Source organism: Maylandia zebra, linkage group LG12 (assembly GCF_041146795.1).
Source record: "Maylandia zebra isolate NMK-2024a linkage group LG12, Mzebra_GT3a, whole genome shotgun sequence".
Taxonomy (NCBI): Eukaryota; Metazoa; Chordata; class Actinopteri; order Cichliformes; family Cichlidae; genus Maylandia; species Maylandia zebra.
The window spans coordinates 14,081,685-14,106,833 of NC_135178.1; the positions used below are offsets into that span (position 1 = coordinate 14,081,685).

Here is a 25,149-nt window from a genome sequence, read left to right on the forward strand (position 1 = left end):
CCTGTCCAGTGTGTACCCCACGTCTCACCCTATGACATCTGGCATAGGATCCAGCCCCCTCATGACAGATGGGTGGATGACTTGCAAAAAAGTCATGTTTGCCAAATATCAGAGAAATACAATAAGAGGGTTTAAAATAATTTTCTTTTTACCACTTTTTGAAGTAGTGAAATTAGATCAAGTTAACTTTTGTTTGTGTTTAAGTTGTAAGAAATTATTGGATTGATTTTTGTTTTTGTTTTTTTTCACAAATTTAACGCCATACAATTTTAGAGAATGAAGTAAGAAGTGTGTTCTAAAACAAACCTCTCATCACCACCCAGGCCTTGTCTTGAACAATTTTGTGTTTGGAACTTAAAAGGCTGTGACATGATCACTTCCTCAGTAATCATTAGCCAGGACAGTAAAAGACACATGCAGATTTCAATTGAAATTTTAATTACCAAAATAAAAAGTTCAACATTCCCAAATACAAAGACCAAACCTAGCACACAATTAAACCCTCTGTAAAAGGAAAAAAGTGCAACCTGATCCGCTACTGTGCATGACTGTAGCGGACATCTTTACTGTAATAGCAGCAATTTTGACTTTGTGGGTTACAGTACAGAGCGAAAAGCTTGTGAAAGAGCAGGGTTTTGTGGGAAAATAAAAGCAGAGAATTTGTTTCAGGGGTAGGGGCAATCTAAGGAGTAGGATATGACCTATCTGGTGTAAAGCAGTGTCATGCTCTGGTTCAAGCAAATTAATGCAGATTAAACACATTTTAAATCACCTGACAGGAAAAATGTAAACCTCTAAATATAAACTGAACCCAATCCCTGGGCCACTTCAATCAAATAATTAAAAAAAAAAATAGATATATACATATCTCATATGGATCCATATATGCAAATATACATCAAGTCATTAACTTCTATTTACTTCCTATATCACAGGTGTCAGTAAACTCATAGCTATATCTTTGAATAGTTAGTTCAATACATTACTCCTACATGAGAAAATTCAACTCGTTAAGACACTTCATTCCATTCTCAACAATACACGACAAATAAAAACAAAACAAAAAAAACTGTTCCGCGGGAGGTGGTTGGGGAAGGTGGTGGGATGAGTTAGCACCGGTTTTCGTACTTTGTCTCCACTAAAGAGACAAATCAAGAGGTGACAGCGGAGGTTAGCTATTGCTGTAACGACAGACGTTGTGTGATCATTTAAAATGTGTAATGCATACAAGTAGCTATGTAACAAAATAAGTGAACAGAACAATTATATGTCAACTCCATCTGAAAAATCACAGCGGCTTTGAACTCAAGCAGCTCAAAGATAAGCACGCATTAACTCAGCTACTATTAGGTCGCTTGCGAGTAGTGGATCAACACAGTTGTGAAGAAAAGTGCTTTCTGGTCAAACATGCTGAGGAATCAACAATCCAACACTAACCCTCACAGCTGAAGGAAGGGGGGAGAAAAAAAAAAAAAAAAAAAGGTGAGAAGCATAAGGGCATGACGCATTATTTGGCACCTAGTTCACACTCTCCTATGTTGAGCTTCAGCATGTGCCCTCGCCCTCATGAAGATATGTAGTCACTTGCAGCAGTTGTTAAGTGAGGTGCTCTCAGGAATGCCCAGCAGAGTAGAGAACCAGCTACAGTTTACAGGCAGATCTGAGGGTGAAGCGTTGTTTAACAAGACTGCACGCGGCTCGTGCCGCACATTCTTTGCTTTGAAAAACTGTAAGAAATACATTTAAGACATTTGAGAATAAACACAGATATGGAAGATATGTTAACTTGAGGAATGACTTGCTGGAGGGTACGTTCCTACGCTCTGCCCACTCGTGAAAGCGAATAGTCAAAATTCTTCAGAAAGACATTTCTTAGATTTCACTGTGCAAATAAAGTGAGACCTCAGGGAATACAAACATCCACAGACTGAGTCTTTTGGGGATTTGAAGGTTACGAGCTGCATTGTTGAGGTTAAGGTACAGTCTCAGTCTGAAGCAGGTGCAGTGGTGCTGCAGAGGTGCATTAGGATTTGAAGACGTGCACAGCTCTCACGACGTACTGCCTGCAGATCGGGCATTCATTCATCCTCTTGCCGCACTTGGTGCAAGTGACCATGTGTCCACACTCCAGGAGGACGCAGTCGATCGTAGCGTCCATGCAGATCCTGCAGAGGTTGTCGTCGTGAATCGTCAGTGGACAGTTCTCCCCATCTGCGAGAAAAGAGAGTGATATAACCACACAATGAGTAAAGGGTAAGAGAGCACTGGAATACTCAAAGCTTCACAAAGCACCCTTGTCTGATCGAGGTAGGTCATGCCCACAATCGCCTGCAAAATAACGACCCCTGCGGTTTCTAAGTGTCAAGATGTTACTATGTCAACCACACAATTTTGATCTCTAGAAGCAAGCTCAGAGTGAACACACAGGGCTGACATACTCCAGTTTTCAATATAATTACTTCACATATTCCACACACACACACACACACGAATAGATGAAGGAGATTGATCCACCATGAAAATCAATCTTCAATTTTCTTAAGTGGGATAAATGAACATTCAACTTTCATCCTCAATGCAACATCAATATCCCCTCACAGGAAGAACCACGTATGGAAATGTTTCAAAGAAATGGGTCGAATGGAAAATGAGAACAGGTTCACAACGAACACTGGTGCGGTGCAGATGGGTTCATAGATGGAACATGTGACCACAAGGTATAAGCCTTACCTCCAATGGCACCATTGCAGATGGGAGGGGGGAAGGTCATCACTTTATGAGGGAGGAGTAAAGCAAGCGCGAGACATATCAACAGGAGTCTAAACGAAAAACTCGTTCAAATGACCCTACCTGTGTGAGTTATCAATAGCACTCGCAGTAAATAATATTGTCAGAGGAAGCAGAGATATTTAGTTTCAGTGGTTAAAAACAGGATGTAGTTCCAACAATGACATCTAGGACACTGCACACAGAAGTTGGGTGAAAACTTACCTGTGGTTACAGTGCTGCTCACATTTTCCACTGCAAGAGAAATAAATGAAATGTACTGACACACTTCATTCGACCACACAACATGATGCAGTTGAAAAGGTTTGTAAACTCTTTGAAGTTAGCTGGATTTCTGTTTAACTTGCTGATAAAATGCGGTCTGATATTAATTATAAACACAGCTCTACTTCTACTGTCTTTATTATCTTTATTACTGGCTCACAGTACAGGCTGGAGAAGGTTAACTCTACAGTTTATTAAATGGTACAGTCTGTTTTTGTAAGCAACCACAGCTTTTTTAAACATTTCCTATAGCTGCTCGAGACTTGCACAACTGTCAGGAGGAATTTAGAGTCAAGCCGCCTACATAATGGTTTCAGTTCATCAGTAATTCTAAAATATCTTGATTCTTCTTTAGGTCATCTCAGTTAAATTAAGGTCAGGACTTCTGATTTTCTCCTATTCACAGCAATGGCTGTAAAAAAAGACTTCTGGTCCTCTAGATGTCTGTAGGACAGGGCCTCAGTGACTTATTTTGGATTATACCGAATAAGAAATTAGCTTTAGTTTGTAAATCTTGGTTATACTACATTCCAAAAAACAGGATTATGGATGTCGTGCTGCCGGCTTGTGATTGACAAGTTGTTAGCTAATAAGTAAGCACTTTCACTGTTAGTCTGGCTGAACATATCCTACAATAATGTCCTACAACTTTTAGGATATCCAGAAGATCTGTAGTAGTTTACGTTAATCGTATCCTATTGTTCAGTGATTTTTCTCAAAATTTACACATGACCAAAGATTTCAGCCTTCTGAGAGACTGAGCAGGCTGCTTAATGCTTCGCACCACACCAGTCGCTTTTTCTTCTTGAGAACAGCAGACTTAATAAAGACGTGCAAGGACTGGTTACTAACCTGAAAGGTAACCTCTATCCTCTATTACCTGAACACTGGACTTTTTAGAGAAGTAATTAGCACAGAGGTTAATAAACTCTTCCAGCCTGGACTGTGAGTATCTATTCAGAGTCTTTAATAAAGATGCGACAAAATGAGTGTTTGTGTTTTATTAGTTTAGTCACATTTGTCTGTGATTGTTATTTAGATGAAGATAAGACCACGTTTATGTGCAAAAGATCTTAACTATTACAAACATTTCATATACTATAGATGATTTCTATAGGAAATAAAAAAAACAGGACTGCTTTAGAGCTGACAGCCCCCCTCCCCCCACAGGATTTAAACACAGTAAGAAAGTTAATACCCACATGATTTCCTGTTCTCTTCAGTCTCCCTGTAAAGTCTGCTGACACGCTCCACCAGCTCCCACTTCTCACAGCACCCTGAATAGTTGACAAAATTCCTGGCCAGTATCTCTTTCAGCTGCCTGACAGACAGGCCCTCAATATCCCGTAAACTGGAGATGTCTGAGAGGGATGCTCTGGCCCAACGTCGAGTCTGAGGACTAACCTACAGGACAGGAAACACCACTGAATGAAATATTATGCACACAATACTCTTTTTTCATCATATTCTGCTTCTTGTTAATCATTATAATTTATTTGTTTGTTTGTTTTTTAAACTGTCTGCAAACATGAACGCATAACTGAGTTTTCATATCTCCAAGTAAGCAGAACTGTTTCTGGGATCTTAGATGAATAAAATTCTTTTCATTGATTTTCAACCCAAGTCACCCAAAAGCATCTAAGCATTCATCACACTGCTCTCTAATACTTGCACCACAGTTTTATCAGCAATAATGCATGAATTCACTTTTATTACAAGGAAAATAAATAGAAAGACCTCAGGAGTGTCTTCACTGGGATCCAAGTTGAGAAGAGACACTGATGTACCGTCTCCCAAATCCTGAAAGGCAACAACAAACATCGTATGCACTGCACACAAGAAGCATGCCGCCAACAGAAGATTAGGATTAGACAGACCTCAGCCAGCCCATTGATACACTGGAAACAACAATGCCTGGTACGTTCCATTCAAAGACAAGCTTACTGCTCTATAATCAGGCCTGGTACAAGTATTTGTAGTGGCTCCTCGCTGCTTGAGGTTGGGCTCTCTTCTAGCTTATTTGCTTTCTTTTATTGCTTTCTAGAGTCCTGATTTGTTTTTATTTAGTTGGTGTGCAAATTTAGCTGAAAGGATGAGCAGTGAACTCTAACCGACTCATTTTCTGGAAAACACTCACGTGAATTTCTTAGAAATGTATGCGTTGCACCAACAGAAAAGTATTACTACATAAATATCTGTAGAGGTCTGGAGAGTATGTTATTTGCATACATGTGTTTAACCTGGTTCTGACCTGGTTGGTGTCAGAGCTATCGCTCCTGCTGAGCGCTTCCTCCTGAGAGGCAGCGAACGCAGACAGCTCGGAGGCAGACTGTGTGGTAGAAGGGGTTGGAGTGTACAGGGAACGCGACTGAAGGCTGGTCATGTCGGGGTCCTCCTCTTCCTCGATTCCTTGATGACAGAGAACCAAGTCCACCAGATCTTCCTTCTCCCTGCAGGTGTCGGTGGGGATGTTACGCAGCAGCAAGTACTGACGCAGGTCCTTCACTCTGAGACGCATGAGCCGCGGCCGCTGAAAGGCCGTCGCCTTCAGCAAATGACACGTGGCACAAATGCGTAAATTCTCCTGAAGCACGGAGCACAGAGAGCAGAAGCTCTTCTTGCAGTCGCAGCAAATATACTGAGGAAGATAAACAAGGTGATGGAAATGAGGGAATTAGTGATTTATGCACACCTTCCGCCATGTGCTACTGCAAGGTATCTCATCGCAGGAAGACGTCACAGACAAAAATGTAACCCGTCTCATTCTCCTCCTTATATGCACATATATTTTATAATAAATATTGCTATTACAGTCAAAACAGGAAAAATACCAAAACCATTTAATAAATCACTGAATGCCACCAGAGCTTTATTGCATTTCTATCACTCACATCTGCTCTTCCCATGCAGACAGAGACAGGAGGTGCTTTCTTTCATGTGACAAACATCAAAAAGTAATAAATGCAAGATATGGGATTAGACCGGCATGGTGGTGTGCAGAGGGTTCAGACAGAGTGAGAGCCTGAGCATGAAGATATTAGAGCACTAGCATGTTGGTCCATCTGCCTCCCAACTTGTGCCTTTTTGTCCCAGGACAAATAAATATTCATCATGTCAGCACTCTAGAAAACCAGTTAGCCTCTTTTTAACTATTTGAATTCGTTTAAACCTTTATAATTACATGCTTTTTTCTTCAAAAAAAAAAAAAAAAAAAGAACACCCATTAAAAATGCACATGAGAAAATGAGCTAAGCACGCACACTCTCCATGCCCACAGTACTTCTGTCTAAATAATTCATTTAATATGTTTCCTCCTTATCAGACCAGGTAATATGTTTGTATTAGACAGAACACCCAGGCACCTACCTTCCTCCTGAAGACTGAGAAGGCCTGACCACAGGCCTTGCATACAAGACTGGGACTCCCTGAGCTGGTGGGCGGGTACGTGGAATATCCCGCACTGGGGGCAAATCTGAAGGGTCCAGCACCGGCCCCGAACCCTGGCTGCTGGCCTCTGACGGCCCCAGTACCCATGACTTCATTCAGCAGACCACAGCATGAAGCCCACATGGAAGAGGCCCCTGCCTGACATTTACAAAACACCTTTACTTCAGTATTTAGTGTCTTCACGTTGAATCCTGAAGAACATCTTGTTCTTACTGACAATATGTCAGCCACAAAGGCCCATCAGTATAATTTATACACGGTTACCACAAGCACCACAAGGTCACATATATGTGCATATTATACATGATTATAATACATGAAACTACTAGAAGGGGTTTGTACGAGCTGTTCATAAAGCACAAGATGTGAATAGATAAAGTAAATGTCAACAGTAAAAGCACTTAAGGTACCTAATGTCACAAAAAAGCAGAAAAAAGCTAGACCAATATTCACCTGGAAACCTAATGTAACTAAATAATCTTAACGTCAAATCAGTGTTGAGTGACAGGTGCCAGAGTGGCTGTTTGTCCGGCCGTTTTGAATATTTAGCCAGCACAAGCCCAGAAACGTCAGCGACCTGAAGCTTGCGTTAGCCGTTTGGTGCTAGCGAAAATCTAATCAGACAGATAATTGGAACAAAGGTTATGTAAAGAAAAAAATACCTTCATTGCAACTCCGGCGTGTCTACCAAGACAAAAGAGACTGTCAGTGTAACCATTGCAATGCGTAGCGTCGCTTATTTAGATAAAGTATCTTCTCTGAACGTAATGTGATGAAACCAACTCCCGAGTCCACCGCCGCTGTACTGCTGCTTCTGTGGTCTTATTGCAGCCAGGCGACGCATTAGTGCCACCTACTGTTAACTTGCAGAAATTGTCCACAAAAATGAACAAAAATATGTAGGCACTTTATAATCAAATTTCGCCAAAACAAACACAAATGAAGATAATAATTTTAGAAGATAAGATAGACTGATTCGCAGACAGTGATAATCCTATCTTTGCTCTGAAACAGACAAACAAATATTAATTTAAGTTTTAATTCATCATCATTCCACAAGTGTGCCCCTTCTAATTCTTCTCAGGTTGCCACTCTTTGAACCATAAACAGATACTTCAATAATGACTGTTATTTTTTTTAATATACATATGCTCTTGTAATTCTATTTATACGGAGCTTTTGCGAGATCTCGCAAAAGTCCGTCTTAATTTTTTTTTCTCCCATGTCCCCTGCGGGGCTCCATAGTTTTGGATGCGCTCGGCTCCAACCAATCAGACCAATTAATGCAGACGGCGCACTGTCACTAATCCCGTAACTGCACACTACCCATAATCCTCAACCGCCGTTGCTATGGAAATGAAGATAACAACAGCTTGGTGCTACCCGTTATTCCTTTATTTACTCTAAAATAATAACCAGCGATAATATGAAAATAAACTGGCCCAGTGTTTAATTATGTAATTACAAATTGCAAATGTTATTTTTTTATTTAATTTTTTTACAAATTGCAATATTTATCTACAGCGCGCCTTTAGCGACATGTCAACAGATCTTAAGCAAGGCGATTGGATGGTTCTTACTGCAATGCATCTTGGGAGTCGTAGTAAATGTATCTTTCAACTCACGGTCCTGCAGCGAATTTTTCGACTCGACACGAGGCAGATCCTAGCTAAGTAAGTTGTGATAAACTGTGGGTAATTTGCATGTTAAACTGATATTAAACTTGAAATGTTTTCACAGAGCAGTCTGTGTACCAAGAGAACTACTTCTGCAAAAGTTTATTTAATTTTATTTTTGGTGATGTATTCTCATGTGTAAGACACTTGCTTGGCCACCCAGCTAATGTTAGTACTGCTCTATTTTAGCAATGTATCTTTTCTGTAATCAATTCAGTTTTTTTTAACCCTATTGACGTAATTAACTCAATATTAATGACTTTAATCTCGTAATTGATTTTTTTTTCTAAATATGGTGTAATACTGCCTCGTAATATAAGTTATTTCTTTGGTCATAAATTATTTTTGTAATCATTTAACCAAAACAGACCTGAAATGATCCCTACATGTTCCATTTTCATTTGCAGAAATGACAAAGCCAAAAACCAAACCATGCCCTTCCTGTCAGGCTCCAAACACCTGCAACAGGAAGACATGCAGTGGATGCCTGGGCAGCCTGAACGTAAAGGAGTGATTGAAAAAAAACAAGAACAGTTTAAAAACAGTAACTGGGCTGCCTCTGTTAAAAACAACAGAAATGCGAGCAGGATGGTTAATTCAGCCCAGTTGTCAGTAAGTTTAAAAGTTCTGATCTAATAAGTGGTTGGTCTGCTAGACAATTCTTTATTGATCACAGTTGTCAATGTTTTCTTGTATATCATGAAGTAAGAAACTAACAAGACATGTATATACACATAAAATATTAATTTATAAAAGAGCATAAATAAAAACGTTATTCACATCAGAATAACATCATCACACTATGCTTTGTCCATTATCTGTAACCAGGTGTCCTTATCAGGTAGCCTATCCTAGCTGTCTTTGGGTGATACTCATGGTACACCCTAGATAAGAAGGCAGATCACCACGGGGTACACAGAGACAAACAAGATGGTGAGGATGAGGATAGTTAACAGTCACCAGCTATTCTATTCTATTCTACTCTACTCTATTCTGTTCTGTTCTATTCTATTCTATTATTCAGCCAAGGTTCAGACCAGTAACCTTCTTGCTGTGAGGTGACAGCTGCCCTACATGTCCTGTTGCTAACATAAAATAGTGTTATATATGCCTTATTACCTCCCCATGTGGCGTTCACATCACCAAAGCTAGCCATACTGAACCTCTGGTGTTACCCACCTGAACAATTTTGTATGTGTGTGTGTGTATAGTATGGTCTTTCACACTCATGTATATACAAATGTAATTTTAAAAATCTTCACGAAAACCAGACCTGATAATTCTCTTCGAGACTTTCTAGTATAACAAATGTTATAATGTTACCAATATGAACACCAAGATTCTTAAATAACTTATATACTTCTTAAGAGGTTACCTGATTACCTCCCTGAGGTAGTTAGCATCACCATTGTACAAAACTCCTAAGTCACAGTACTAGCTTGAAGTGTCAAATGTTATGCACTACAAAGTCAGGAAAGTAGTGTCATCAGAGGAAAAAAGTCATTAGCTATCTGGATTTATAGTCACACTCATTAATTTATTAATGTACAATGTAGAAAAGCACTACAGATGTCACACTACCCTAGAGGGCACTTGTACTGAATGATTTGAGTCAGTGAGTGTGTGAGATGACATATTTGATGCCAATATTCACAAGTTGTAACTTTAGTAAAAACGTAACTGAAAACATGCAAATCACTACTTATGTGTTTATGTGTACTGTACATTTTTTCAACCCATTTTAATGAATATTTAATATTTAAAATTTTGCAGAATTACAAGCTTCACCTCCTGCTAAAAGTTCTACACCAGCAGCTGGATCATCCTCTGCTGACAGTGTCGATGCTGGACCAGTCCCAGACCCAGAGGCTCTAAACGAGGAATTTATTCTTCATTTAGAGCCTGTACCAACATCTTCCCTCTGTCAGCCTCCTGCATCCTCCTCTTCATCTCTGCTTCCTCCTGCATCCTCCTCTCCGTCTCTGCTTCCTCCTGCATCCTCCTCTTCATCTCTGCTTTCTCCTGTATCCTCCTCTCCATCTCTGCTTCCTCCTGCATCCTCCTCTCCGTCTCTGCTTCCTCCTGCATCCTCCTCTCCGTCTCTGCTTCCTCCTGCATCCTCCTCTTCATCTCTGCTTTCTCCTGTATCCTCCTCTCCATCTCTGCTTCCTCCTGCATCCTCCTCTTCATCTCTGCTTCCTCCTGCATCCTCCTCTTCATCTCTGCTTCCTCCTGCATCCTCCTCTTCATCTCTGCTTCCTCCTGCATCCTCCTCTCCGTCTCTGCTTCCTCCTGCATCCTCCTCTTCATCTCTGCTTTCTCCTGCATCCTCCTCTTCATCTCTGCTTTCTCCTGCATCCTCCTCTCCATCTCTGCTTCCTCCTGCATCCTCCTCTTCATCTCTGCTTCCTCCTGCATCCTCCTCTCCGTCTCTGCTTCCTCCTGCATCCTTCTCTTCGTCTCTGCTTCCTCCTCTCCGTCTCTGCTTCCTCCTGCATCCTCCTCTCCATCTCTGCTTCCTCCTGCATCTTCCTCTCCATCTCTGCTTCCTCCTGCATCCTCCTCTTCATCTCTGCTTCCTCCTGCATCTTCCTCTCTGTCCTCTCCATCTCTGCTTCCTCCTGCATCCTCCTCTTCATCTCTGCTTCCTCCTGCATCCTCCTCTCCGTCTCTGCTTTCTCCTGCATCCTCCTCTTCCCTCTCTCAGCCTCCTGCATCCTCCTCTTCATCTCTGCTTCCTCCTGCATCCTCCTCTTCGTCTCTGCTTCCTCCTGCATCCTTCTCTTCATCTCTGCTTTCTCCTGCATCCTCCTCTTCATCTCTGCTTCCTCCTGCATCCTCCTCTTCATCTCTGCTTTCTCCTGCATCCTCCTCTCCATCTCTGCTTTCTCCTGCATCCTCCTCTCCATCTCTGCTTTCTCCTGCATCCTCCTCTCCGTCTCTGCTTCCTCCTGCATCCTCCTCTCCGTCTCTGCTTCCTCCTGCATCCTCCTCTCCATCTCTGCTTCCTCCTGCATCTTCCTCTCCATCTCTGCTTCCTCCTGCATCCTCCTCTTCATCTCTGCTTCCTCCTGCATCTTCCTCTCTGTCCTCTCCATCTCTGCTTCCTCCTGCATCCTCCTCTTCGTCTCTGCTTCCTCCTGCATCCTCCTCTCCATCTCCACATCCTGCATCTCCCTCAATTTCTACGGTGTACACCTCGGATGTCCCAAACAAAACAAAAGGACAAGGAAAGGTTAGATGTTATGGTACTGTAAATGTACGAAACATATGAATATATGAAGAGATAGTAGACAGGAGAGTTGTAAATGTAAGTAATTTAGCCTGCTGTTGTGCAGATTTGTTTGCGTCTTTGGACTTCCCGGATTTGAACTGTGCCTGACTGACTATCTATAAGCTTTTGTATTTGATGAATCTACACTAATTCAGCCACTGAGTCTGTATTTCGCTCCAAATAGGACATTAAATAAGAACATACCACCTGATACGACCTGGTCGTGCTGCCTTCCTGATGTTTACGTTCTTTAAAGTCCTCCTGACATCATGCTCAGAAGGAGTGATTGATGTGGAGGTGCTCCTTCCCATTCAGTAACATCTGCTTCAGTTAGTTTTGCTTGTGAGCCACAATGTAAGCAGTGTTGCTTTGCTGACATGCACTCGATGCTGGCAGTACAAGCATTGTAGTGGTTCTTATGTTTTTGTAAACTAATTGTATAATATATTGAGCCATTCAATAGTACACAAATGTTTATAAGCTCCTTTTTGTATGCAACTTGCATGTCTTTCTTAATTAATTGTTTGTTTATCATGTTTTTTAGGAAAAAGAAGAAGTTAAAGTCAAGTGGAAACCCTGCTCAACATGGTATGTAGTAACAACTTTGTTGGACGGGAACAGACATTCATATTGTTGATAAATAGTTATCACCTCAATTTGAATTCATGTATTTGGACTAAAGTAAATTGGGAGCTTTTAGCTATCGAGCTCCTCTTCTGTGAGGAGCTTGATAGCTGTCCACCTCCAAAGTCCATTATGAGTTTTGGAGGTGGACATGGTCAACACTTTTAAGAGTAGGCATAAGACTTTACTTCTTTATAGAGCTTATAGTTAGGGCTGGTTCAGCTCAGCCCTTAGTTATGCTGTAATAGGACCAGACTGCTGGGGGTTAGTGTCCCCCCCCCTCTCTGTCTGTCTCTTTCAGGGTTATGCAGGCTCAGTATTGGTTGAAGATGCAGTCACGTCTCCTTTTACTGAAAACTCTCCCCCTCTCCCTCACCATCTGTAAACATACATGTCTCAGTAATGCAGTTCATGCATGTTACTAACTAGACTTCTTCCCTGGAGTTTCTGTGCTCTCTCATCCAGCAGGTTCCGATGGATCGTGGCTGCTGCTGTGGTCCTGCTTGACATCTACTACATATATTATTACTCTCTGACTTGATTTATATTACAATGAAGGTGTATAAAGCATGACATGAATATAGAAGATATTTCATCCTAAAAAATTGTCATATGTCACAACCTAAATTATCCTATTTTGTGTGTGCTTGTCGTTGTTTTTTGTTATGTTTTTCTCCTGACAGTGGCAAAGTGTGGGATGACACATGGGAACCTGCGCAGTTTTACACACAGTAAACCAGGCACCACAGGTCGCAGAGATCGCACAGTTCACAGTTTGTAGTTCAGCATAAAAGTTCAAAATAAAATATTTACTATACATTTCAACCAGTGTCAGTCTCTGTTTCACTCTCTAATTGTACCTAACACATTCATGAATCTGATCGATCAATATCTTCCCTGCACTCGATATCTCATAGTTTTACATATCAGCCAACATTATTGTCTACATCCTCATAAATATAGAAGTGACTTGCTTATTATAACATATTACAAGTTAAAGTAATACTGCACTGCACGTATAGTAAGTAACACCTACTGTGTATGGGAGCCTAAAGCAAAGTTAACTGCACCAGTACCAGCTTCAGAACATATTGCATATTATGTTTCTACCTTTTTGTAATATGTCATGTTTAGATGCAGTGACAATTGCACATTTGGAGTTGTGGTCATATGTGGTTTTTATATATATATATATACACAGGGTATTAGAAAAAAATTGACATTTTTTGTTATTTTTCTTGTTTGTTTGCACATTATTATTGTGTACATATTACATATGTAACATTATTGTTAATATTATTATTAGATATCAAAGATACAATTTGATTGAGGGTTTTCCTGTCATAATTTCAATACAAATGCAATTACACACGTAAACAATAGGATCAAAATAAACTTTTAAAAAGTCTGGTGATCAAATGCTGATTTTCAAAACATTCTAGAGGAAAATAAGAGATAAAATAATCTGAACAGTAACAGTGATCTTGGATGATGATTCAATGATTCTGTTTCAATCAATAGGTTCGTATCTATGACAATAATTTGATAAGTTTAACAGGTTGGTTTAGGCCTGGCAATACTGGAAATATTCACAAACTTTTGTTTTTGAAGAATGTTTATCTTTTTTGAGATGAAGCTATCTGGCAAAATGTTGTGGATTGATTTGCCATGTTCAACCACTGTTACACCAAACTCTCTCACTTATAACATGATAAAGGCCTCTTACTCTGTGTCATGGATTTTCTGTCGTTTTGGGGACACGGGGCCAAAGTCTGAGGCAATAAGTCAGATCAAAGAAGGCAATGTTTCTAAAATGGGAGTTTACTTATGTCATTATATATATCCAGGAATATGTGCCTGAGGATAGTTGTCATGAATTCAATATTAAATCAAAGTATTCCTTAATTACCACAGCTGACACGAGTTCTCCATAGTTGCCTGCTGTCTCAGGATCTGTCTCCAAAAAGGACCAGGGAGCGCTAACATGTTATGTTCTAAACTGATGAAGAAAATGCACATTAAACATAACATAAACTTACTGAGTGAAGTAATGTCAAGAGGATTCCTTTAGCTCCTATTGGGTTGGTTCCTTGATCAGTGCAATACAGAATCATTAATCTGGTTTTATGTAGTGTCCTTAAAACATGTCAAAATGGGGCTCACTAGTCTGTGTGGCCTCCATATGCCTGTATGACCTCCCTACAACACCTGGGCATGCTCCTGATGAAGTGGCAGATGCTCTCCTGATGGATCTCCTCCCAGACTCCAGGACTAAAGCATCTGCCCACTCCTGGACATTTTGTGGTGCAGTTGGTGGATGGAGCGAGACATGATGTCCCAGATGTCCTCAATTGGATTCAGGTCTGGGGAATGGGCGGGCCAGTCCACAGCATCAATGCCTTCGTCTTGCAGGAACTGCTGACACACTCCAGCCACATGAGGTCTAGGATTGTCGTGCATTAGGAGGAAACCGGGGCCAACCGCACCAGCATATGGTCTCACAAGGGGTCTGAGGATCTCATCTCAGTACCTAATGGCAGTCAGGCTACCTCTGCCAAACACATGGAGGGCTGTGCAGCTCCCCAAAGAAATGCCACCCCACACCAAAACTGACCCACTGCCAAACTCATGCTGGAGGATGTTGCAGGCAGCAGAAGGTTCTCCACGGCGTCTCCAGACTCTGTCACAAGTGCTCAGTGTGAACCTGCCTTCATCCATGAGGAGCAAAGTTGCCAATCTTTGTGTTCTCTGGCAAATGCCAAACATCCGGCATAGTGTTGGGCTGTAAGCACAACCCCCACCTGTGGACGTCGGGCCCTCATAACACCCTCATGGAGTCAGTTTCTGACCGTTTGAGCAGACGTGCACATTTGTGGCCTGCTGGAGGTCATTTTGCACAGCTCTGGCCTTTCTTTCCTACCCCACAGTACCTTCCCTTACCATTCGTTTCCTACTCTTTTACTTCTTTGATGACGGTTGTCTTTCTAGATAAGCAATTTCATTTGCTCTGGGGCGAGTCACTGGCTCGGGTGCATTCTGGGACAGTCAGTTCACCAGTGTGCTGGCATGCTTCTTAACAAACACCACTACAGCAAACATCTCAATTGTACTTGTTGATTTCTTCGACAAAACACTGAACAAAAAAATGCACTTGTGAGTGTGCTGCCTGGTGCTTTTAAATTTTGTGATAATTTGAGCAGCCCAGAAAGCATCCCATAAATTAAATTGTGTTATCATATCTGAACATGTACACTAGTCATTAAATTAGATGGGAAAGAATGATTCAGGGTAAACAACTGCACCAAGGAAATTCCATTTTTCTTCTCAAAATGTAAAATGTCTGTTGAAAAATCACATTAAACAGAGATGTGATTAACTTTTTATTTTACCAAACATAACATCAATGATGACACAATCAGTCTTCATCAGAAGTGCTCAAATCACTCTCAGTGGCATCGTCTGGAATGTCTTCCTCCTCCTCCGAGTCCATTTCCAGGAGTGGTTGGTGGCTGAGGATTCTCTTGTACACGTCCTTTACTTTGAGCATTTCAGCTTTCAGTTCACTTCTTTCTTTTTTTTTTTAAACCAGGCTACAGAGTCCCTTCTGTGCATCCTCCGACATGCCAACAAAGGAGGCTGTAAAAAGAACAAAACAAATAAATATGAGTAAAGCAAAAAACAAACAAACAAACAAAAAAACCCTCACCTCATAAACACAAGGAATTAGGATCCTGTCATTAAACTTTTTTTTAAAGGGAGAAGGCAGTGTTAGCTAGCAATCTAGATATAGGTAAAAGATCTAGTAAGACTTTAGCATCTGCTCTTATTTTCAATCGATTCATCAAAAAATTAATAAATAAAAGATGTGCTTACAGTCTGAGGAGATTGTCCCCAACACCACAGATCACATTCGCAACACTTTCCAGTGATGCCGCATCTCCCTGCAAAGGATCATCTCCTCCTCTCTCAGGCGCCTCACAGCCATCACCTTCTCAAAGACCTTTCTCTTTGTCCGGAGGTCAGCAGCAGCTACGGTTTAACAATATCAGATGGGAAAACATAGTAGCATATTATGATTCAAGAACAAAACATTCAACTACTGCTCAGATACTGGGAGTTTGTTTAAAAAGGATATTTATAAATCAAGAGCTTACGTTCACTTGTGCTCTGCCAGGGCCAAATGTCGGTCTGCATGAGGGCATCACTGGATACGATTTGCTTTGTTGGTTCAGCGAGCTTGTTGTAGTCATCAGCAGCAGCCGCCGCCAAGCGTTTCTTCTCAACTAAGATGACCTTGCGAATTCTGTGTCGCCTCTTGTTGCCATCTGTAAATAATCATAAAAAATTCACACCTTCACATAATGTATATAGTTACATTTTAATCTACACTCATCAATTTGTTTGCTAGAACAAATCACATCCAGCTCAAACAAACCTGGAGCTGATTTTATTCTGTTTACAAAGTAGCTGTACAAACTAAGTATCAAACGGTCCATTTCAAAGAAACTGGGACGTACCATTTTGTCTGTAAAGACTTTGTGTTCGCACTCTGATGATGACGACAAGCTCCTCTATTCGTGCCTGCAACGCTCCAAGGCTGCCATCAGTTTGATCACTTTCTAAGTGAGAGGAATATTAATCAGAATACAGGATGAGTAACAGTCACCAAACTACAGTGGACTCTGTAATCACTGACTGACATTCATTATAAGACATCTGTAGCCTTCATGTGCTGCATTATCATTAGATAACAAGTATGTTGGTGTTCAGGTTTATAAAACCAACTAGTACAACATCATTTCAACCCAGGTTCTATCCAATTTGATGAAACGCAACAACTCTACCATAAATTCTGCTTTTACAAGGCTTATTTTTCATTGTTTGTTGACACTGTCAGAAAGATCTTAATTCTACCTTAAGTTCTTTAATGAGGCCATGGTGGGTCCTATTGTTATACATGAGTGCATTATATTGAGACTCACCTTCAGCCCATTTCTACACATCGGCCACCCATTGCTGCAGTGTGTCGTCATCCACACCCAGCTCATTTTTGGTCGCATTCAGGCTCTCCACTTGTTCTCTAAGGATCTTATGATCTAAGAATACATTAATAAATGTCATTCATATTGACATTAAAGGAGTACTGGTGTTTTTCCCCCATTACCACACACATTAAAATGGTTTTTGAAAAAAAAAAAATCACCTTTAGATATCTCTGGCTCAAAGTGCGGCCCAGTTGTTCCACTTCCACATAACCGGGTTTAATATAAATATCAGTGTCATGCATAATTCGGTAATTCTGGTCAATTTATTTTAGATGTGTTTTTTATATAATAATAGTAATAATAATAATAATAATAATAATAATAATAATAATAATAATAATAATGTGGGTTTATTTATTTACTTTTAGAAAAGACACTTCCGGTCTCACACGATATGCGCGCCAATAGTAAGCGTCTCCACCTGATGACGTAACAACGTCATAATGTTTTGATTATAGGCGCGGTCGCAGCAACGGGCTCCTTTTTACGATGGAAACCGACGAGAGTGCCGTGTTGATGATCATGTACGAGGATGAGTCGGTAGATATCCGGTATAGGAACGGAGCGCGGTTACAGCTGTCGCCGTGCGGTTCTGAATTCCTGCTGGTGAAAGCCTCAGACTCCCGCCGACATCCACTGCAGCCCGCTGAGAAAGTCCGACAGAGGACCAGGTTCACCATCAGCACATACAAGGTATCGGCACTACGTATGAGGTTTTCTATAAAAACAACTGTATTGCTTTTGTGCCTCTCGTGTTGCCTTCATCTGACTTTCTTCAACGTGATTACGTCACTTGTTTTTATTACAGAAGCTGATGTTGGCTGCACTGGCATTTAGAAATAAGTATGCCCGTCAACCATATCTGCCACATGAACTTATCTCTGCTGAGAACAAAAAGGTATAAAGAACTGGTTGCTAGTCACTGTGTTACTCCCTTAGACTATGGGCAGTGTAATTACTCTCTCTTTGTATGTTCTGCACTTCCTCATACAGCCTTTTTTCAGCATTGATTCAGCTGTACATTGGCCAGAGGTGTCAGCCTCTCTGGCTGAATTCGGACTTGGAGGCGAGACCATCGTCAGGTCAGAGGAGGGACATGCAGTGTTGGTGCTGTCATCCTCCGGTGAAGAATTCACAGTGGAGTTCATGTGCAGCCTCAGTTCTGCTCGTAATCAGCACCGCAGTGTGCAGCAAGTGAGCAGAGATGATAGCTACGGCAGACAAGAGCAAGCGAGCAGTCCAATACCCGATAATACCAGTGATCACACCGAAGTGGTCCGGCACGGAAGAAGAAACATGAGGACAATGCTGACCAGACCGAGGTCTTGTTCTCCTCAGATGATCAGCGATGGGCACCAAAAGGTAGTACTTCCTTCTAATAATAATAATGCCAATGTATCTAAAGTCTGATAGGATGATTGATTTTTCTTCTCTTTCCAGCCTGAACAGGTGTACCAGTCCACCACAGTGGTCCAGCATCATTCATGCTGTGCAGTTGCTCCCAAATGGGCCTACCCTCTTTCCGTGGCTCGCCATCACTGGGGAGCTCGTTTCTCTAAAGCTAAAGATGTAGCGGATAGAGGAGCTAGCAGTTCGAACCAATCAGACAAGACAATAAACAAATTGGACATATCCTGTGAAGACAGAAGGTCCCGTGTTCCTCAGGCGCTGCCTCTCACGTGTCCAACGCCTCATCGGCACAGGTTTGTAGATTTAAAAACAAGCATTTTGTAAACCATTTCAATATTGTTCAGTGGCTGATTTAAGCTTCCGTACTTGTGTATTTAAGGTGGAAGGTTAAAGATCCCCTGGCCAAAGAAGAACACACAGACCTTCCGACTGAGATGGTAAAGGTAGTGTGGTGTCAGGGAGTCACTTACAGGTAACTGTGCAGGTCTTCAGGGCATAAATTACGGTGGCCCTGAAAGGTCAAACGCACTGCAAGTTAAGAAGACTTAACTAACTAACTTAACTTTTGTAGAATGTTTATTTTCATTGGTGTTTTCTTAAGTGGCAATGTGTTTGATCTCTTAAGGCCACTGTTAAAAAAAAAAGCTCTGAATGATGGTTGATGTTAGACTGGATTAACCAGAGAGAAACTCTGTTGTTATTGTGTTTGACAGCTTATGGGCCATTCTAATGTCACTAATATTTATGTTGTTAGCTCAGAATCTTTGCTCTGAGGCCTGAGCACTAATCCTCGCAAACCTAACTAGCGTCTGGTCTACAGCTGAGTGTGTGAGGCTCCAATGGTATAAATAGATCACTTTGACATCACTTTTCATATCATGTGATGTAGAGCAGGGCGATATGATCAAAAATATTTATCAAGATATACATTTGAAAATTTGCGATTACGATATAACTGACACTAACAATGGATTGTATTTATATAGCGCTTTTCTAGGCACCCAAAGCGCTTTACAATTCCACTATTCATTCACGCTCACACACTGGTGCAGGCAAAGCACAGTTGTTATATATAAATTTAACAGTCGAAATGCAAATTCCTTGCTGACAGTTTAACCAAAAGGCATTTCCAGTGGAAATTGGTTGACATATCCTCAGCATAACCATGTGTAATATCCACAAAACTTAAAAAGAGGTTATACACTCAATACCGTAATATTATGTTGAAGCACAGTACTTATCACCCCGTGAGGCTCCTGCCTACGGTAGCGGTAATGCTCCGACAATCCATCAAGCGGTGCAGGTTTGTAGCTTAGCAAAGTGAAATATTTGACAGATTTTCGAGCGCTGTGTACCACATAAAATCATTTCAAGGTCAGTAAACACAACCAGAATTCATACATAAGGCACACGGGATGATAAGGGACACTGTTGATTTTTAGAAAAATCAAAGGATTGATTTCAAGTGTGCCGTATTTTCCAAAAAAAACACGGTAATAACGACGGCCCGCTAGCATGCTCTACCAAAAATAGTGCTTTATTGTGTATCTGAGGGATGAAAGCTTAACCAGTTCCACACCACTGAAGTTGCAGCAGCCAATTCTGGTTCATCTGTTTCATTCAACGATCCGCTTTCGCCCTTCTTATTCTCCGTTGCCGCCATGCTTTTTCTGCCATGTGCGTATGAAAACAAAGGCACTGCGCATGCGCGTTTTACCCATATTCTATCGCGATATTTCATTTTCTTATCGTTGCCCAACATTATTACCGTATTACAGTATTACCGTGAACGGTACGATATGGCCCAGCCCTAATGTGATGTTACCTAGATAATACCAAAACATCTTCTGTACTATAGTAGGTTTGGTATAGTAGGCTTTTAAGCATTTAGCACCAAATCTGAAGTGAAGGAGAGGTAATTTGTTAATCAAAATGTCGACTTGAGGGCAACAGGTCAAAAAAATCCAAGATAAGAGCTCTCTTTAGTTTTTCTTTTTTCTTTTTTTTGAGTGGTATCTTGTTTTTGCAATCTCTTCCAGGAGAGTGACGAACATTTATTATTTATTTCACAACTTTAAGGTGCTGTGGGCGATCGTGGCTCAAGAGTTGGGTGTTCGTCTTATCAGTCTTGGTCGTTGTGTCTTTGGGCAAGACACTTCACCTACCGCCTACTGGTGTTGGCCAGAGGGGCCGATGGCACAATATGGCAGCCTCACCTCTGTCAGTCTGCCCCAGGGCAGCTGTGGCTACAACTGTAGCTGCCTTCACCAGTGTATGAATGTGAGAGTGAACAAATAGTGGAATTGTACAGCGCTTTGAGGGTCTCCAAAAAGCGCTATATAAATGCAATCCATTATTATTATTATTATTATTATTATTATTATTATTATTAAAGGCTTGAAGATTCACTTTGAAAATACCAGAAAAGTGCTTGAATGTATTTATTTATTAAAAATAGTCCTGACAACTTATAGCTGTCATTTTTCAAGTCTTCTGTGCCTCATCAGTTGCCTGAAAGCAAAACAATAAATCAGAGCAGAAGCATCCTTCCTGTTGATTCAGTCTAACACCAAAGGTTCTCTGATATCTTCAATTTTCATACTCATGATAAAAAAATCATTGTTGTACAGTATAGAGTGTGGGAGATGGTCCATAAATCTACACCAGAATAGTGTGTTTACCTTCATGTCTGCTGTGTAGGATACTGAGTGGATCTGTCTCAGCTGTTGAGGTTTCCCCAGGGGATGGATCAGTCATCCGCTCTAACCGCAACCTTAACTCTTATTTTACGCATCACAAAACTGAACTCCAGTCAGGGCGGGTAAACTTTAAATTTTATAATAAGAGATTAACCAATACATTTAAAAAACATCTTACAAATTTAGCCCATCTTTACCACAGGTCAAAGAGGTAACCTACCATTTAAACAACCTTCCACCTGATGTGCTTGGACAGGCCTACTCTGTTTGCTCTATTGTGAGTCGTGCAAGCAGGTAAGCTGCCCCCTCTTCATCGCAGTCTGGTGAGTTAAAGGACTTTTAATTTTTTCCGGTCTTCACCCATCGCATAACTGTTTTACAGGATCCTGGCTTGCTACAACCAGGCCTTGAAGTCATTGAAGTGTCCAGCCTTACCCAGCTGCTTGCAAGAGCTCGAAGTAGTAGTACCTCCTGTTACACCTGTGGATACCTACGCTTACACCATTTAAGCTTGTGCACTGCCAGTTACTGAATCTCTTTCTGTTTGCAGGATGGATATTTTTGTAAACCAGCAGCGTTTGAAGAAATGGTGTCCATTTCTGTGCCTGCTGAGCAACGCATGAGTGTGACAGAGGAAGCAGGCAGTTTGTAAGTTGTGTTTTTCTGGTCACTCTGTTGATATTTTGTTATAAAATTAAAGGTGTTAACAGTTTGTGTGTACTGTTCATTTGACCTCCTGTTCATTTTAGATCAGAGCTCGTTGCTGCAGAGCTTGAGAAGATAAAGCGATTCACCTGTATCCTTCAGTGCTAAGATCAAGATACAACGGGATGCTGACATGAACATTGATGTCTGTATTGAGGGTTTCTCTGTGTGCTCTTTAACATCCTTTGCCCAGTTCTGCTGGAGAACAGTCACGTGCTGAGAAGTGGAAAAGCACATGCAGATGAGGAGGAAAGACCTGCAGACGTCACTTGTGAGCCATTAAATGACAACTATGTTGCTGAAGCTCTTCAAAGGACATCCAAAGCAATTCAGGATATTGACGCTCTCGTATCTGCTGCCACACTAACTTAAAACAATCCTTATGTTTAAGCAGGAAGCCATATTTGTGTGTTTGTCTCAATAAAAAAATATAATAAAACTGTATGGAATTATACTTAAAGTATGTATTACTATGTAATGGGGTTGCATAGACTTTTAATATTTTAGTCTACTTAACAACCCCAAAAAAGTTGGGACACAATTTATTCATAATGGAACATAATCGAATGTTTCAATTAAGACATTGTAACATTTTAAGGGGGGGAAAGTTTTATTTTGAATTTGATGGCACCAAAACATCTTATAACCACTGCGTAGCATCCTTTGTTCTCTTAACCACAGCCCATAACCATCTGGGAAGTGAGGAGACCCATTGATGGACTTTTGGGTGAGGAATGGTTTACCATTGATGTTTGATAGGGGATTTGAGCAGTTCAGCAGTCCAGGGTGTTCATTGTTGTATTTTTGATTTCATGTTGCGCCAAATGTTTTCAGCTAGTGGAAGGTTTGGAATGCAGCCAGGCCACTTCAGCACCCAGACTCTTTCACTATGAATCCTTGCTGTTTTAACAGATGCTGGATGCAATTTGTTTGTAGTTCTCATCTTCAAACATTAACATTGGCAAATAGTTTATGCTGGCTCTCCTGACTGGGGTTTTCAGCTCAATGTCCCGGATTGCGTTCTATCATCAGGAGGGCATTAGATCACAGTAGGGAGGAAAATCAGAGCTCCAGCAGATCCAATATAATAAATTTCAAAAGGAATCTATTTTGGGGTTTAGTGTAGGGATCAGACTTTCAAAATAAAGCATATTCAGATTGCTCTGACGAGACAGCTCTGTAGTGCTTCTCCTGTCAAAGCAGTGCAGAATAATCAGCATTTCTATAGGTGCTATGACCTGAAGTTGGACTGAAAATCTGTACAACTCAATGGAGACCGCACAGTCCTCTGTGATGCTCCAGTGCTGCACATCACCTAATCAGACAGAGGTCCATCCAGTCCCAGGCACTGCAGTCTCTCTGTCAGGTAGTCAGTAATCCAAAACATTGTTTTAAGTTCAAGGAACTGAACTTCTTTAAATGACCAAACTGATAGATGCAGTAATAGTAAGCATCTGAATCTTCTTTGCAGTTCATTTAATGTCAGGGGGTGAATAGCTTTCAATCTATTTTCCAGATCTGTGTTCCCTTGTAACCATAATCTTTGGTTGCATTAAACTACGAACTTGGTGAACTATGCAGCACATTTTGTTTACATTGTAATCAACCGGCAGAGATTGGTTTCCCAGTCTCTGTTATCATCCAGTGGAGACAGCAGCTGCCATTGCCCCAGTGAGTCAAAACAACTAAATAGTTTATGGCTGAAGATTTTTTATTTTTTTGAGCGAGTGACTATTGACACATTTTAAATCCCTGATTTGCCAATCATGTACACTAGCAGAATGATCTACCTAATACACTCAGTAAACTCATAGATTATGGGGAAGATTAATATAAAATCTCTCATTACAACCCATGAGGATTTAAAAGAAGAGAAAGAATCACAGAGCCATCGCCTACTGTATAACTTTGTATCTATGATGATTCCAGTTCACTAGCTGATGCGCTCAGAGCAAAAGTAAATTATAAAGTTGCCTATCATATCTCTTTCTCATGTGACTTTACACTTTCTCTATTTTCAGTGACTTAATCAGCTGTTTCTATTTCCTTTAGGCTGTTTGTTAATAAAAATGTATTCATATTAATTTTAAAATAGGAATACATTAATGTTATTGATGTTAATGTAAATATAATAGGCCTGCTATAAGCTACTGCCATACCGTTAACTTTTTTTTCTGATTAGCTCACTAATTATAGATAGATAGATAGATAGATAGATAGATAGATAGATAGATAGATAGATAGATAGATAGATAGATAGATAGATAGATAGATAGATAGATAGATAGATAGATAGATAGGTTATACAATACTTCTGTCCTTTGGATGTTTCAGATTGGGCCATTAAATTGAGTAGAGCTCAGAATGTGTGTGTAGAGTCATTGCTTTTAGAGAGTAAGAGAAAAAGTCACCTTCTTTCATGCATTCAATTGTTAGTTGAAATTAATTTGCAAACAGACAAAATACGCGTGTACTCAGAGAGTGTCTGTTTATTTCAAATGGTGAAGCCACATTTCGGTCCACTCCCAGATTGACAAAGTGTTCATTGTTATGTATGGGTGACACCAAGTGTGCAAGACGGTTATTGCAGATATTAAGACCTGAAAAGCTGAACATTGTAGTCATTCATTGTTATTATTATTCTTTTCTCACACCTGTTTTGCCTTTAGTAAAACGGCGGAAAAACTAACTAACAAGAAGTTGTGCTGCAATATGATATTTTACTTTTGATATTACTTACTTTTGATATATACAAAAAATTTATGAATAATAATAACTGCATAATAATAACTTGCACATTAGATCATTAAATTATATTTAAAAACCAGAATAAACTACTTTAAATGTTTATTGACAGATTTTACGTGTGAAAAATAGCGAAGTAATCAGTTATAACTATGAAATGTGAAAGGTCGAGCTGGAGCCACTCATAGACATGAATTATTGAAAGGTTTTTTTTCCCAATCAAAACCAATGTTAAATGTAGACATAATAATAATAATAATAATAATAATAATAATAATAATAATAGGGAAAAGAAGAGGAAGAATATACTTAAACAATAAAAAATGAATGGATAAGGCAAGTCAAAAATTAACTTTACCTGAAATGATAATATTTGTGATAGAAATTATATGGCGTTGAGCTCCCCCTTTGCTAACCCTAACACAGTCGCCAGATCAGAGTTATGCTTTTATCACTGGTAAGATTAGAGGGAT

The 25,149-nt window shown here is 40.4% G+C and overlaps 3 protein-coding genes across 5 annotated transcripts; 2 read left to right on the forward strand and 1 right to left on the reverse strand.

Annotated features, from left to right (window-relative positions):
- Positions 1-417: 417 nt before the first annotated feature.
- Positions 418-7,317, reverse strand: rnf34a (ring finger protein 34a). Of its 2 annotated transcripts, XM_012917381.4 has the most exons (8): positions 7,161-7,317; positions 6,418-6,636; positions 5,303-5,689; positions 4,789-4,851; positions 4,254-4,455; positions 2,992-3,021; positions 2,731-2,772; positions 418-2,211 (listed from the first exon to the last, which is right to left on the reverse strand). In XM_012917381.4, exons 1-8 carry the CDS (start codon positions 7,164-7,166, stop codon positions 2,024-2,026), a joined length of 1,137 nt encoding a protein of 378 aa, XP_012772835.1. In that variant the 5' UTR covers positions 7,167-7,317; the 3' UTR covers positions 418-2,023. The 2 variants fall into 2 exon arrangements, with proteins under 2 accessions (XP_012772835.1, XP_004544251.1); XM_004544194.5 differs by lacking the exon at positions 2,731-2,772.
- Positions 7,318-9,862: 2,545 nt separating this feature from the next.
- Positions 9,863-12,891, forward strand: LOC112435701 (uncharacterized). Its single transcript, XM_076890511.1, has 4 exons — positions 9,863-9,895; positions 10,012-11,409; positions 11,993-12,036; positions 12,756-12,891. The coding sequence occupies exons 1-4, from the start codon at positions 9,863-9,865 to the stop codon at positions 12,805-12,807; spliced, it is 1,527 nt and encodes a 508-aa protein (XP_076746626.1). The 3' UTR covers positions 12,808-12,891.
- Positions 12,892-17,532: 4,641 nt separating this feature from the next.
- On the forward strand, positions 17,533-22,373 carry lg12h5orf34 (linkage group 12 C5orf34 homolog). Of its 2 annotated transcripts, none has more exons than XM_004544196.2 (11): positions 17,533-17,810; positions 17,926-18,015; positions 18,111-18,479; positions 18,558-18,820; positions 18,907-18,999; positions 21,228-21,348; positions 21,429-21,520; positions 21,609-21,687; positions 21,777-21,874; positions 21,976-22,022; positions 22,125-22,373. In XM_004544196.2, the coding sequence occupies exons 1-11, from the start codon at positions 17,607-17,609 to the stop codon at positions 22,301-22,303; spliced, it is 1,635 nt and encodes a 544-aa protein (XP_004544253.1). In that variant the 5' UTR covers positions 17,533-17,606; the 3' UTR covers positions 22,304-22,373. The 2 variants fall into 2 exon arrangements, with proteins under 2 accessions (XP_004544253.1, XP_004544254.1); XM_004544197.2 differs by having other exon boundaries at positions 17,534-17,810; positions 21,609-21,684.
- The last annotated feature ends 2,776 nt before the right edge of the window (positions 22,374-25,149 follow it).

Bases quoted from the DNA above. Each gene is read 5' to 3' on its own strand.
- rnf34a (XM_012917381.4), bottom strand. The intron at 4,852-5,302 runs GTCAGAACCAGG...GTTGCCTTTCAG, and splicing joins ATAGCTCTGACACCAACCAG to GATTTGGGAGACGGTACATC. The intron at 3,022-4,253 runs GTGGGTATTAAC...TTTCTCTTGCAG, and splicing joins TGAAGAGAACAGGAAATCAT to TGGAAAATGTGAGCAGCACT.
- lg12h5orf34 (XM_004544196.2), top strand. From the start codon at position 17,607: ATGGAAACCGACGAGAGTGCCGTGTTGATGATCATGTACGAGGATGAG. The intron at 17,811-17,925 runs GTATCGGCACTA...TTTTTATTACAG, and splicing joins TCACCATCAGCACATACAAG to AAGCTGATGTTGGCTGCACT. The intron at 22,023-22,124 runs GTATCCTTCAGT...TCCTTTGCCCAG, and splicing joins GAAGATAAAGCGATTCACCT to TTCTGCTGGAGAACAGTCAC.
- LOC112435701 (XM_076890511.1), top strand. From the start codon at position 9,863: ATGCAAATCACTACTTATGTGTTTATGTGTACT. The intron at 9,896-10,011 runs GTACATTTTTTC...CTCTGCTGACAG, and splicing joins CTTATGTGTTTATGTGTACT to TGTCGATGCTGGACCAGTCC. The intron at 11,410-11,992 runs GTTAGATGTTAT...CATGTTTTTTAG, and splicing joins AAACAAAAGGACAAGGAAAG to GAAAAAGAAGAAGTTAAAGT.